Source organism: Salmo salar, chromosome ssa05 (assembly GCF_905237065.1).
Source record: "Salmo salar chromosome ssa05, Ssal_v3.1, whole genome shotgun sequence".
Lineage (NCBI taxonomy): Eukaryota > Metazoa > Chordata > Actinopteri > Salmoniformes > Salmonidae > Salmo > Salmo salar.
In genome coordinates, this window is record NC_059446.1 from 76461865 (window position 1) to 76477729 (window position 15865).

General features: G+C 44.9%; 1 protein-coding gene across 1 annotated transcript; it reads right to left on the bottom strand.

The window, feature by feature from the left end:
* Positions 1-3511: 3511 nt before the first annotated feature.
* On the bottom strand, positions 3512-15085 carry LOC106605919 (SH2 domain-containing adapter protein E). The gene is made up of 6 exons (XM_045718943.1): positions 13949-15085; positions 10954-11080; positions 9678-9926; positions 9209-9533; positions 4883-5002; positions 3512-4593 (listed from the first exon to the last, which is right to left on the bottom strand). Exons 1-6 carry the CDS (start codon positions 14420-14422, stop codon positions 4401-4403), a joined length of 1488 nt encoding a protein of 495 aa, XP_045574899.1. The 5' UTR covers positions 14423-15085; the 3' UTR covers positions 3512-4400.
* Positions 15086-15865: the final 780 nt, after the last annotated feature.

The window sequence follows — 15865 nt, forward strand, 5'->3', positions numbered from 1 at the left end:
AATAGTGGCCCCCTGGAGAGGTTCAAAAGCCAAGGAGAGGAGTGGTAGGGGGTACCAATTTTTAACCGTAATGTCATTCAGTCCCCGGTAGTCAATGCACGGACGCAGGGTCTTGTCCTTCTTCTTCACAAAGAAAAACCCTGCGTCGGCAGGAGATGCAGACGGACGGACGGCCCCAGTAGCCAGAGACTCCTCTATGTACTCCTCCATAGCCTTGGTCTCCTGCCCGGATAGAGAATATAGCCAACCCCGAGGTGGTGTGGTGCCTGGGAGAAGATCAATGGCACAATCATAAGGACGGTGTGGGGGAAGGGAAGTAGCACGTGCCTTACTGAAAACTTCCAGGAGGTCATGGTATTCAGTGGGAATGGCAGAAACATCCAAAGCCTTGCTAAAGTCCTGAGGAAGACATCTCGGGGAATGCTGTGCAGCTTGAAGACAGTGGGAATGGCAAAATGGGCTCCAACCCAGGATGGAGCTCGTGGTCCAGTCAATAAAAGGGTTGTGTTTTTGGATCCATGACAATCCCAAGACAACCGGAACATGGGGAGATGCAATGAGGAGGAACTGTATGGTCTCACTGTGGTTACCTCAAACCTGTATTTGAACGGGCACAATACTATGGATGACTCTACCTATTGAGCAGCCGTCCAGTGCCCTAGCATCCATGGGAACCGAGAGAGGTTGAATGGGAATACCAAGCTCAGAAACAATAGTAGCATCCATAAAAATGTCATCAGCCCCAGAGTCAATGAGCACTCAGAGAGACTTAGATTGGTCTCCCCACAGCAAAAGCACAAAAAAAGGTATGCGGGTGATGGGAATTAGGGAACTCCCAGTATGGCTCACCAGAGTACTTGTACGCACCAAAGACAAGGGTTTCCTAACAGGGCAGGTAGCTATATAATGTCCTGCCCCTCCACAGTACAGACAACAGTTTGAACTCAGCCTACGTGAACGTTCCCCAACCGATAACGTAGCTCTTCCCAATTGCATAGGCTCAGGAGAATCAAATTCACCCGTCGTTGATGATTCATGAAGGTGAATTGATCATTGGTGATCGTTGATGATTTTTGAAGGTGAGCAAGCCATAGCGGATGTACAAGTGTGCCTGAGACCAGACCTCCTCTCACTCCTGCGTTCCCTTAGGCGTCCATCAATTCTAATGGCGAGGGAGATGAGGGAGTCGAGGTCCACTGATAATTCCCGAGCTGCTAGCTCATCTTTTACCACCTCAGATAATCCGTGAAGAAAGGTATCGAAAAGAGACTCCGGATTCCAGGCACTCTACCGCGTAGTCTGCCACACTACGGGAGTTTTGATGTAATTCAAGAAGTTTACTGGCCGCCTCTCTTCCGGATACCGGAGAATCGAATACCTTCCTCACCTCTGCCATGAAATCCTCCAGATGACAACAAATGGCGGATTGTTGCTCCCGATCTGCCGTAGCCCAGGAGAGCGCCCTTCCTGACATTAGCGTAATAATATACGCTATCTTCGACCGGTCCGAAGGGAACGAAGATGGCTGCAGCTCAAAAATAAGGGAGCATTGAGAAAGAAAACCCTGGCAGGTTCCAGGATCCCCAGAATATCGCTCCGGAGGAGGTAAGCAGGGTTCTCGGGGAGCCGGGGTAGGCTGTACAAACCCACTACTGATAGTAGACAGATTACTGGGTGGTTGGGTGGTCTCGGAGATGGCAGGCTGCCTATGAGCTAACTCACTGATTCGCTCCATGATAGCCTTGAACCCTTGGTCGTGACGTCGAGTCCAGGAGGTACAGTGTGGCAGGCAGGCTCAAGGTCAGGGCAGGCAGAAAGGTCAGGCAGGCGAGTACAGAGTCCAGAAAACAGGCAAGGGTCAAAACTGGGAGGACTAGTAAAAGAGAATAGAAAAGGCAGGAGCACGGGAAAAACACGCTGGTTGACTTGGAACATACAAGACGAACTGGCACAGAGAGACAGGAAACACAGGGATAAATACACCAGGGATAACAAGCGACACCTGGAGGGGGTGGAGACAATGACAAGGACAGATGAAACTGATCAGGGTGTGACACACAGTTTTATTTGAGATGACTATACAACCATCAAGATTAATTGTCAGATCCAACAGAAGGTCTCTTTGTTTCTTGGGACCTAGAACTAGCATCTCTGTTTTGTCTGAGTTCCTTATGTCTGAAACACAGGCTTCCATTAAGGGCAATTTTGGGGCTTCACCGTGTTTCATCGAAATGTACAGCTGTGTATCATCCGCATAGCAGTGAAAGTTAACATTATGTTTCCGAATGACATCACCAAGAGGTAAAATATATAGTGAAAACAATAGTGGTCCAGGAGGGGACTAAGCACACACCCCTGAGAGGCCCCTGTATTGAGGATCAGCGTGGCAGATGTGTGGTTGCCTACCCTTACCACCTGGGGGCGGCCCGTCAGGAAGTCCAGGATCCAGTTGCAGAGGGAAGTGTTTAGTCCCAGGGTCCTTAGCTTAGTGATGAGCTTTGAGGGCACTATGGTGTTGAATGCTGAGCTGTAGTCAATGAACAGCATTCTCACGTAGGTGTTACATTTGTCCAGGTGGGAAAGGGCAGTGTGGAGTGCAAGTGAGACTACATCATCTGTGGATCTGTTGGGGCGGTATCACTATTGGAGTAGGTCTAGGGTTTCTGTGATGATGGTGTTGATGTGAGCCATGACCAGCTTTTCAAAGCACTTCATGGCTCTTGGGCACAGGGACAATGGTGGTCTGCTTGAAACATGTACAGTAGGTATTACAGTGAAGACACATGCCAGTTGGTTAGCGCATGCTCTGAGTACACATCCTGGTAATCTGTCTGGCCCTGCGGCCTTGTGAATGTGGACCTGTTAAAGGTCTTACTCACATCGGCTAAGGAGATCGTGACCACACTGTTGTCTGGAACAGCTTGTGCTCTCATGCATGCTTCAGTGTTGCTTGCCTCGAAGCGCGCATAGAAGTCCTTTAGCTCATCTGGTAGCCACATGTGTGATGAAGCTTATTATTTTCAAAAGGAGATTGTTGTTTGTGGCTTTTTAAAAAGCCTGCCATGTGAATGAGAGTGGTTTTGTGTGTACTCAACTTATGTGTGCATGGTGTAAACGTGAGGTGTGTGTGTACATTTGTAAGTGTGTGTTTCTCTCTCTCTCTCTGTGTGTATGTTCCTGTGTAGTGTCTAACTCTAATTGATTTACTACCCAGGTCAATGGCTCTGCGGTTAAAGAGGAGCTCAGCTCACAAATCCTGTAGTTAGCTTCTCACTCTCATCACGGGGCAATCATCACCCAAGTCATATGTGTTTCTGTTCTGATCTGTGTGTGTGCGCGCATCTGTGTGCGTCAGTGTATGTGTGTGTCTGTGTGTGTGTACGTGTGTGTTTGTGTGTACGTGTGTGTTTATGTGTGTGTGTGCGTGTGTGCATGGGTGTGTGTGTGTGTTTGTGTGTGTGTCTGGGTGTCATAATTATTAAATTGCCTTTATCTAAAAAACAGAGGAAACTAAATGCACATTCACTTTATTCCAGTCAACATTACAGTATTTCATACATTGTACAACAAGTCTGGGTTATTACAGTAACACCCTGGGTTATTACAGTAACAAGCCTGGGTTATTACAGTAAAGATCCTGGGTTATTGCAGTAACAAGCCTGGGTTATTTCAGTAACAAGCATGGGTTATTACAGTGACAAGCCTGGGTTATTACAGTAACAAGCCTGGGTTATTACATTAACAAGCCTGGGTTATTACAGTGACAAGCCTGGGTTATTACATTAACAAGCCTGGGTTATTACAGTGACAAGCCTGGGTTATTACATTAACAAGCCTGGGATATTACAATTCCAAGCTTTGGCTCCTTGACTATTACAGTAACAAGCCTGGGATATTACAGTAACAACCCTGTGTTATTACAGTAACAAGCCTGGGATATTACAGTAACAAGCCTGGGTCATTGCAGAAACCATCACATTTGCAAATACATTCACATCAAAAACAGATCATACTGCTGTCTAACAGGCACCATACTGTATGTGTCTGATGATAATACAGACAGCTATCAAATCAATGAGGCCTAATATTATCCAGAGCACACGACACACACAGGTACTTAGGCTAACTAGCTGAACATTTGGTATTTGGTATTTATCAGGCTCCCCATTAGCCGCTGCAAAAGTATCAGCCACTCTTTCTGGGGTCCACATGAAACATGACATAATATATAGTACAGAACATTATTCCCACCTGAAATATTCTCTGTGCTATGCAGTGTGAGGGTTTGACCACTAGGCTGTGCATTGGAGAAACTCAAGATGATACTGTACCTCTCAGGCTGTTTGGGTGAGACCTGTTACTCCTTTGCAGTGGTGTGTGTGTGTGTGTGTTCAGTGTGTTCAGTGTGGCCTGGGGACAGGGTGTTGCAGGGTCATGTGTTCAGCTCCAGTGAAGGGCAGTCTGTGTGTACAGTAGTGATGCACCACCTCTGGTATACTGTTGAACACACAGCTACTCTGGTCCAGGGTATAACCCAGACCCTTACTGCCCTTAGTCTGGGCCACGATGATATGGACACAACACTGACTGGTCCTGAGAGAGAGACAGAGAGAGAGAGAGAGAGAGAGAGAGAGAGAGAGAGAGAGAGAGGGGGGGGTGGGGGGGAAGAGAAACAACCATATTACTTCAGTAATGGGGAGATGCAGAGCTATAGCTACATAACTAGAGGATTCAGTCTGGATGTCTGTACTGTAGCAAAGCGTTAGGGGCTTAGTTATTCCAACACATGCTGCTCACTCTCCATGTCTGTGGTGTGTAAAGTGGTTAATGATGAGTGCTCACTGAAGAGTGATAAGTGTAACACACACACAAACACACTCACTTGAGCGCGATGGAGTATTTGCTGGTCCCTGATTCGCTGTCTCTAACCAGGAAGCTAGCATCCCTGCAGCGCTGGAGTTGAGCCTCTGCCTGCTGGCGACTCACACTGCCATGGTACCAGCTAGAGGAGGGGGAGGGGGGAGAAGAGAGGGATGAGGGGAAAGAGAGGGAGAAACAAACATACATACAACGTTTAGAGCTTCAGAGCAGTAGAATGGATGGGGATGAATGTCATATTGAAGGTTAGGGGGAGGAATATGGGGAGGGTTGGGAAGTTAGATGAGGGTAGGAGGGAGAGATAGAGAACGCTTGCTTAGCAAATACCACTTCCTTCACGCCGAGGCTCAAACCCAGGACCTTTGCTTTGCTAGCACACATGACCGCTCTCCTGAAGAATCTTACCAGTCAGCGACTACCGAAAAGTAAAGTTTTCACTGGTGCAAGTATGGACACTTCAGGCTGAGGAGTAAGTACAGGCTACAGCAATATGCTATGACGATATACAGAATACAGGGCCTTCAGAAAGTATTCACACCCTTTGACTTTTTCCACATTTTGTTGTGTTACAGCCTGAGTTTAAAATGTATTAAATTTATATTTTGTGTCACTGGTCTACACACAATACCCCATAATAAATGAATAAAACATGAAAAGCTGAAATGTGTCACGTCCTGACCAGCAGAGGGAGTAATTGTATTATAATTTGGTCAGGACGTGGCAAAAGGGTATTTGTTTTGTATGTTTGGGGTTGTGTGTGTTATTAAAGGGGTGTTTGGTTTATGTAGTCTTGGGTTTGAGTATATGTTCTAGTGTTGGTTTTCTATGGTTTTCTAGTCTGTCTATTTCTGTGTGGTTTGTGTGGCTCCCGATCATGAACAGCTGTACATCGTTGTTCCTGATTGGGAGTCATAATAACCGGGCAAAGGCACACATGTCAGCAAATATACGCCAGGTCTAAATGAGTTGTTTAAACTAGGTAAACAATTCATGTTAACTTAACCACTTAATGTTTTGATTTGTTGGGTTTAAATTATTCAGTAATGACTTACTGGCGTTTTTATCGCCAGTAAGAAACTGCTAGTACATATCTCTAGAAATTGGGCGATCGCCCTCTAGTGGCGAAAGTAATAACGGCAGAAAATGTATTTTCAAATATAATTTTTCAGTCCATTTTTTTAAATGTTAATACGCACACTAAGACAAAAGAAACCTTAGTGTGTAAGTGATAACACGTTAGTTCAGGAAATGAAGAAATTGATAAAAATGCAGGAAATGCAGCCTTCCCTGTAGCTCAGTTGGTAGAGCATGGTGTTTGCAACGCATGGTGTTTGCAACGCCAGGGTTGTGGGTTCGATTCCCACGGGGGGCCACCACAGGAGAAAAAAAAATTATGAAATGAAATGTATGCATTCACTACTGTAAGTCGCTCTGGATAAGAGCGTCTGCTAAATGACTAAAATGTAAATGTATATATTAGATGCTTGTTTTCACCTTGGGATTTTGTGGGTAGTTATCTTTAGCACTGCTGCTGTTATTATAGCCTGTTAAACTGTCGTTCTTCGTTTTTGTTGTTTTGGTGGTCACTTTATTTAATAAATAATCAAGATGAGCATCCACATTCCTGCTGCGTTTTGGTCGTCTCTACCCAACGACACCCGTGACAAAATGTCTTGAGTCAATAAGTATTCAACTTTTTTTTAATGGCAAGCCTAAATAAATTCAGGAGTAAAATCTGCTTAACAAGTCACATAATAAGTTGCATGGACTCACTCTGTGCAATAATGATTAACTCATCTCTGTACCCCACACATACAATTATCTGTAAGGTCCCTCGGTAGAGCAGTGAGTTTCAAACACAGATTCAACCACAAAACCCAGGGAGGTTTTCCAATGCCTTGCAAAGAAGGGCACCTAGTGGTAGATGGGTAAAAATAAACAAAGCAGACATTGAATATTCCTTTGAGCAGGGTGAAGTTATTAATTACACTTTGAATGCTGTATCAATACACCCAGTCATTACAAAGATTCAGGTGTACTTCCTAACTCAGTTGCTGGAAAGGAAGGAAAACCCTCAGGGATTTCCCCATGATGCCAACGGTGACTTTAAAAAAGTTGCATTGTTTATTGGCTGTGATAAGAGAAAACTGAGGATGGATCAACAACATTGTAGTTGGTCCACAATACTAACCTGGCAGAGTGAAAAGAAGGAAGCCTGTACAGAACAAAAATATTCCAAAACATGCATCCTGTTTGCAATAAGGCACTAAAGTAAAACTGCCAGAAATTTGGCAAAGAAATTAACTTTATGTCCTGAATACAAAGCGTTTTGTTTGGGGCAAATCCAACACAAGACATCACTGAGTACCACTCTTAATATTTCCAAGCATGGTGGTGGCGGCATCATGCTACACTACATGACCAACAGTATGTGTACACCTGCATTAATATGGAGTTGGTCCCCCCTTTACTGCTATAACAACCTCTACTCTTCTGGGGAGGCTTTCCACTAGATTTTGGGACATTGCTGCGGGGACTTGCTTCCATTCAGCCACAAGAGCATTAGTGAGGTCGGGCACTGATGTTGGGCAACTAGGCCTGGCTTGCATTCGCCATTCTAATTCATCCCAAATGTGTTAGATGGGGTTGAGGTCAAGGCTCTGTGCAGGCCAGTCAAGATATTCCACACGGATCTCGACAAACCATTTCTGTATGGACTTCGCTTTCTGCACAGGGGCATTGTCACGACTTCCGCCAAAGTCGGTCCCTCTCCTTGTTCGAGCGGCGTTCGGTGGTCGACGTCACCGGTCTTCTAGCCATCGCGGCTCCACCTTTCATTTTCCATTTGTTTTGTCTTGTTTTCCCGCACACCTGGTTCACATTCCCTCATCAGACTAAATGTATATTACCCTCTGTTTCCCCCATGTCTGTGTGCGGAATTGTTCTTTGTGTAGGGTGTTACGCTACAGGCTGGCTTGCACTAGGTTTGTTTTAAACCTAGGTTTGTTTGTTTTGTTTATCCGGTTCATGTTACCGTGGTTGTGCTTTGTGCTGCCTCGCCTGTGCCTTTGGGCCAGGGGGTATATTAAAGTTCTCCTGTTATCACCCATCTCTGCTCTCCTGCGCCTGACTTCCCGGCAACCAGTCACTCACCCCCTTACAGGCATTGTCATGCTGAAACAGGAAAGGGCCTTCCCCAAACTGTTGCCACAAAGTTGGGAGCACAGAATCATCTAGAATGTCATTGTATGCTGTAGTGTTAAGATTTCCCTTCACTGGAACTAAGGGGCCTAGCCGGAACCATGAAAAACAGTCCCAGAACATTATTCCTCCAACACCAAACTTTACAGTTGTCACTATGCATTCGGGCAGGTAGCATTCTCCTGGCATCCACCAAACCAAGATTCGTCCGTTGGACTGACAGATGGTGAAGCGTGATTCATCACTACAGAGAACATGTTTCCACTGCTCCAGAGTCCACAAACCGTTCTTGTGCTGATGTTGCTTCCACAGGCAGTTTGGAACTCAGTAGTGAGTGTTGCAACCGAGGACAGATGATTTTTAGGCGTTATGCCCTACAGCACTTCAGCTTGCATGGCCTACCACTTCACGGCTGAGCCGTTGTTGCTCCTAGACGTTTCCACTTCACAATAACAGCACTTACAGTTGACCGGGGCAGCTGTAGCAGGGTAGAAATTTGACGAACTGACTTGTTGGAAAGGTGGCATCCTATGACTAGTCGGTTACCACCCGGTTACTCAACCCTGCACCTTAGAGGCTGCTGCCCTATGTACATACTGTAGACATGGAATCACTGGTCACTTTAATAATGGAACACTAGTCACTTTAATAATGTTGACATACTGCTTTACTCATCTCTATATACTGTATTCTATTGTATTTTAGTCAATGCCACTCCGACATTGCTCGTCCTAATATTTATATATTTATCAATTCCATTCTTTACTTTTAGATGTGTGTGTATTGTTGTGAATTGTTAGATACTACTGCACTATTGGAGCTAGGAACACAAGCATTTCGCTACACCTGCAATAACATCTGCTAAATATGTGTATGTGACCAATAGCATTTTATTTGATTTGATGACAGTGCCACGTTGAAAGTAACTGAGTAAGCCATTCTACTGCCAATGTTTGTCTATATGGAGATTGCATGGCTTTGTGCTCAAATGTATACAGCTGTCAGCAACAGGTGTGGCTGAAATAGCCGAATCCACTAATTTGAATGGGTGTCCACATACTGCTGTATATATAGTGTATCTCAATCCCCCCCATCCAGCCTCTCCCTTCTCCCTCTCCTCTTCCCTTACCTCTGTTTCTCCAGGGGCAGGATGGGGTCCACTTTGGCTGTCTCTGCATTGGGTGTGGAGGTGGTGGAGGGAGGAGAAGAGGATGGGGCAAGTTTGGGAGTGGGAGAAGAGTGAGAGGTGGGAGAGGGGGGAGAGGAATGAGAGAGAGGTGAGGGAGGAGAGAGTTTGAGAATGGGGGAAGTAGGGGAGGAGGGAGAGGGGACGAGAACTTTCTTGTTCCAGGTCTTCTGTCTGAGGGTCTGCTGATGACTGAGAGTCTGCTGTCTGATGAGTGGAGGAGCTTCCTCTTTAGGGGGCAAACTGCTCATTCCCTTCTTAAACTGGGCTAGAGAGACAGAGAGACAGAGAGAGAGAGAACTGTGTATGTTTGTATATCATTGTTGTATCCAATATGTTCCCTCTCCTTCCCTCTCTTTACCTCCCTCCTTCCCTCCCTTTACTTCCCTCCCTCTGTAAAACATATATCTACCTGTCAGTGCTCTGACGATGTCCTCCTTCCTCCACTCCCAAGGATGTTCATACTCCCCAGGGGGGCGGGGGTCTGACTCCGGCCGTGTCACGGGGATCCACACCCCTCCTGACTCCCCATCCGTCTCCAGCAGCCCCTCGTAGGGAGTGTCGTAGATTTGGGGGGGTGCAGGCTTGCCCCCTTCTCCATCTCCCTTGGGAAGCAGCACACACACCTTCAGCAGGTCCTTGGAGCCCCGCCTACGAATACCTACAAAGTCATAAGAACAATAGCATGGTCATTATTTGGTAGGCCTGTTTGGCCCATGTGGATATCAAACCCCCAACTCTGCCATTGCAACATTACTGCTAATGTGACATGATTGTGATCCATTGTTCAGTTGTACACTGTTAGAAAAAACTATGCCATCTAGAACCTAAAAGGGTTATTCGGCTGTCCCCATCGGAAAACCTTAGAATAACTATTTTTGGTTCCAGGTAGAACCTTTTACACAGAGGGTTCTACATGGAACCCAAAATATTACTGCCTGGATCAGGAAGGGTTCTACCTGGAACCAAAAAGGGTTCTCCTATGGGAACAGCCGAAGAAACCTTTTGGAACCCCTATTTCTAAGAGTATAACACACACCTTCGTAGCTTGTGATGTGGTCAGACATGTCTGTGGTGGCCGTCAGGTAGCCTGTGTGTCTGGGCTATTGTGTGACTAAACAATGGAGCTACGGGAAGAAAGGTCAACACAACGCCTGATTGGATGACAGAACGGGTTCCTGAATTCTGGGAAGTGATTGGGTGAGACCAGGAGGAGGGGGATGGGAGGTGGGGGTCTTTTGGTTCTTTTCACACAGAAGTAAAGTAAAATGGAAGGGGTGGGGGGAAGAAACTGGAGGTAACTTCCTTTCCAGAGAATGGGGTAAAGGAAACAGAGGCAGGAGACAGGAAATCCAAGAGGAAGCTGCACCCATTGTCGCAGCACAACACCATTCCCATAGCAACCGCCAGTAGGGAGGAAGTCAGGGGAGAGAGAGCGGAGGGTCTCGTTCTAGTCCGATCCTTTAAAAACCTTTTTACAGCAGCAGTCTACAACCTTGATTTTGGAGAGCTGCAGGGAGTGCAGGCTTTTGTTCCAGCCCAGCACTAACTCCAGCCCTGATTCCACTAATCAAGGTCTCGGTGATTAGTTGATTAACTGAGCCAGTGTGTATCAGCGCTGTGCTGAAACAAAAGCCTGGACTCCCTGTAGCTCTCCAGGACTAGATCTGACCCCTGACCTTACTGACCTGTGATGATAACCTGGGCGTCATAGGGCTCCATGTATCCATCGTTCTCTCCCTCCCTCTCCGCTTCCCTCTGCTCCCTCGTTTTCTCTGCGTCAAACGGGTCAGCATAGTCCTCCAGAATAATCAGCTACACAGCGGGAGAGAAGTTGTTAAATACTCTACCTAACCTTCACAGTACTATACTGTAGGCCTTCTGCCAGAGTAACTGCAATAACCTATGTAATTAACCTGTAACAGTCTAGTTGGTATGGAAACGTCCCCTTGACGATCTGGGAATGTTTCTTGGGGAATCTCCCCTGCTCTGTGCTCTGTGTGTGTCTTCCCTCCCATGGCTCTGTGTGTTGAGTGTTTACGTGTCTGTCTGAATGCCTGTATGATCTTCATCAAAGCGGAGCCACAGTGATCTGAGCTACCAGTGGGAGAGCTACAGTCACCACAGTGTTAGGTGATGCCTCAGACATAGCCTTCACTGGGGGAAGAAATATAGGAGGAGAAAGAGGTATAGTGTGTGTGTGTGTGTGTGTGTGTGTGTGTGTGTGTGTGTGTGTGTGTGTGTGTGTGTGTGTGTGTGTGTGTGTGTGTGTGTGTGTGTGTGTGTGTGTGTGTGTGTGTGTGTGTGTGTGTGCGTGCGTGCGTGCGTGTGTGTTGCGTGCGTGCGTGTGTGTGTGTGTGTGTGTGTCTGTGTGTGCTGTGTCTGTGTGTGTGTGTGTCTGTGTGTGTGTCTGTGTGTGTGTGTGTGTGTGTGTGTGTGTGTGTGTGTGTGTGTGTGTGTGTGTGTGTGTGTGTGTGTCTGTGTGTGTGTGTCTGTGTGTATGTATATGACAGCAGTTAGGGGAAAAGGAGGGGAAGGGACACAGGAAGACAGACTGGGGAATGAGGTTAGGTCTCATTGTGTGTTTTTTGTACAGCTGGTCCCAAGCGCTGTGGCATGAATGCAGCGGGTTATAAAAGCACAGTGCATTGTGTGGTGAGGAAAGAGAGACAGGAGGGGCAGGGAGAAGTAGAGACAAAGGCTGAGGTGGGAGAAAGAGACTGATCACAACTCTCCGAGCTACAGTTCTTTCTTTATATCAGTGCACACATATATGTATGGAAGCTCATTCCCTCCACCCAATTTAAAAAAAATCTGACTATGAGATAGTAAGTCATTGTAATGAGATACTAAGTCATAATTATGAGATAGTAAGTTGTTATTATGAGACAGTATGTCATAATCATGAGATAGTAAGTCATAATATTGTGATACTAAGTCATAATTCTGAGAAATGAAGTCATTATTAGGAGATACTAAGTCATTATTATCAGATAGTAAGTCATTATTATCAGATACTAAGTCATTATTATGAGATACGTTTAGGCGATCTGTATTACGTGAATCACAGATTGTGTGTGTGTGTGTGTGTGTGTGTGTGTGTGTGTGTGTGTGTGTGTGTGTGTGTGTGTGTGTGTGTGTGTGTGTGAGAGAGAGAGAGTGAGAGAGAGTTTGTGGTGATATTGTTACAAATTAATGGACTGAAGAGTTTTGTTGTTGTGAGTTGGTGCCTGTTTAATTCAATTAATTAATTATTAATATATAGCCATTGATTCTTGAAGAATGTAACTTAGAAATTCCTCATGAGCAATGGTCTTACCCCATCAGAACCAAACATATAAACTTGTGTTACTCCATTGTTTGTAAACAATGTAATTGTAAACAAACACTGTATAGGTTCAAAACGCGAATGGTCAGTTCGTGCATCCGTACAGATGTAGGATCTTAATTTGGTCAATTTTGTTGCTTTGAATTTTCCTGCACAGCAGGAATGGCACACTTGTAGTCTATTTGAGGATTAAAAAGGCTTCTAAAGTTTGTAATTTCCACTTTAAAATATCAGACTTGATTTGCCATAATGAAAAATGTATCAACCCCTACAAAAAATGGCCATGAATTAGAATCCACATAATAATTCACATTTCCTGTTGCTGCAGGATTCTATTCCTGCTGTAGCATACAGGATCAAATGAAGATCCTACATCTGTGAGAGTCCTTGCTCTATGTACTTAAGAGTGGTTACATTTCTCCTGCCCCATTCCTCAGCTGTTTACCAAATAAAGTGGCGGGGAGTACGCTTTCTTATTGTTTGAATCACAGATTTCCCTTTCAAAAGGGGTCGTGACCTGCAGGACTATTCAATGTCCATGATCCATGATCATAATTATGACTTAGTATGTCATTATTCTGATTTACTATCTCATAATTATGACTTACGTTACGTATGTAAGGGATAATCAACGTTGGGCTATGCGTTCTATGGAAAATAATAAACAACATGGAAGGTGTGTTCCACGAAGGAGTTGCATTATTTTCCAGAGAACGTATAGAGTCCCGAGTTGATTATCCATTTCATACCATGGCTATAATTTAACACATTTACTGCTAGAAATGTGTTCAGCATCCACTGAAGTAGCTAGCAAGTTTACTAAGTAGATACCATTCCCATCATAGCCATTATGAAAATCTAAATCAACAATGCCAATAATGTTTTCAATTCGACTTTTGCTTTCAAAAGCAGCTCAAACATAGTCAAACATGAGTTATACCATGGCGTTGTCGAATACATGTTTCTGATTGGCTTGAAGGGCATTCTAGGGTGTGCATTATTTCATTTTATAAACATGTTGGTTCAAATCCTGAATGCTGATTGGCTGAAAGCTGTAGTATATCAGACCATACTACAGTTCACCGTGGATTATTGGCCATACACAACATGCTATTACGTAATTATGACTTACTATCTCATAACTTGGGTGGCGGGAACGAGCTTCCATACGCTTCCATACACATATGACAATAAACAACAGGATCAAATGTGAATTACAGTAAGCCTAATAACACTGTAGGGCTAATTATAGCATTAAAGCATATATTGTTACTACTAAATGCCTTTTTCTTTTTTGTTTGTTCAATCTAAGACTTTGTTGACAAAGATGTCAGTACCAAATCTGAACCACTCACCATCGTTGTTTTGATGTCCACCTTCCCCCTCTCGTTTTCGGATCCCACATGTTCACCTGTACCGCTATGTTTGGGACCCTTGTCCTGTTTGTCCACTTTGATCATCCTGCTGATGCACGCATGCGCCAAACTGGATGTCCTGGTGGGCCGATGCTCCTCAGATGCCCCCACATCGAGCTTGGAATTCTTCCTACTCTTCCCAGGGATGAGACTCTCCCAGATCTTACCGTCCTTAAACGAGTTCCCGCCAGTACCCGAGCCGTTCCGACCCAGTTCGATGGCCGAGTTTTTCCGGTTTCTTCCGGTCAGTATAGAGCCCATCCCTCCAGCACTTTCCTTGACCCGGTTCCCCTTCAGACTGGTCCCCTGTGTTAGCCCGTGTCTGGTTCGGGGTTGAGGGCCGGACTCCGAGGCTGAGCGGACCCGTTCGGTCCCGTTCTTCAGATTGATGGCGGAACTAAACCACTTTGCCATGGCTGGTTACGATCAGTGGCAGTTTTTTGGTTTGTAGCTTTGGCTCCAAACTTATCCTAATATAACACACTCACTTAGGCCTACTTAGTCTTAATGTTTATAAATCATCCGCAATCGAGACACAGAGAATAGTTGGTTAGCCTACATAAAACTTTCCAAGCACATTCATCCACGACCACATAGACCTACGTTTACGCGCCGCGCGCCTGATATCTTATCCGAATTACCCCTTTTGTGATCTTAATTTATTTCAACAAATTATTCATAATGATTTCTATCCCATAAATTCTGTAGTAAATGTTCTCATATAATTTTAACTCCAAACTTCACCCCATTTGTCGCTTGACCCACTTCTCTTTTGTCGTTCCACAGTGCGTAAAGTTACCTCTCTTTACATCAACTTTTAACGCCTGTAATATCTATTTCTGACAGTCGCTATCGCTTTATCTCGAAGCTATCCCCGCAGTTTGAAGAGTAGTCTTTGGAGAGCGTAGAATCGGAAGAACTGGAAGTTTTTCTTCGCACTCACTAATGATGATCCCATTCCCGGAGCGACTGATGTATGGAGCAGGCTGTCAAAGCTGAGTGCTGGAGAAAGAAGTGCGTGTGTGAGAGAAAGAGTTCGGTGGAGTTGGGAAATGGGTGTGGTGGTGGACTAGCCTACAACAGAATGGCCAAAGAACGCCTATAGTAGGCTATTATTCACTAATAGGGAGGAGACCGGGCAGCTTTGGCAACGTATTTCTCAATTGATGATTTTTAAAAAAATGTCATCACAGCCGTATTACAACATAGCCAATATTTATTAATCAACATAGTCAATATTAACCTAAATTGTTCGAAATTGGTGTGTGCAACACAATAGGCTGCAATTAAAAATGTCATCCCAAAATATGAACACTGCTTGAATTTACAGGTTTTTGGCACCACAATAAGTGAGAACAAATATTTTTTCAAAATAAGAAAATATGTAATTTGGGTTGAAAATGTTCTATGGGGAAAAGAGTCGAATGGCCATTTCAGTGGTTGATTCAAATTAGTAGAATAAACTGTCCCTTCATCTGTCCTAATTGCCAGTAATCTGTCATAAGGTGTGCTAAAGGCGCCCTCTGCAGGGGATCTGGTAGATCAAGTGGAACGGTTACCCTTTTCCCGGCCGAGACACTGGTCGGTTTGGTATGGGACGGTTGGAATTTGAGGAGCGCAAACTGATTCATGACACAAGTTGTGATGCGTTTCGTTTGTTTCTGCATTAGCTTACCTCTTTCTTAGGAGTTAAAAAAATGTATTATGACAAACACAGCACTAGGCATTTTCATTCACAAAGTTTTTTATTTCTATTTATGAAGACCACTGAAAGACCTTTCCCCTGAGTCAATGTATCACAGATTGACAGACAGACTCACCAATATTCAAAGCGGGAGCTGTCTAGAGCACCGCCTA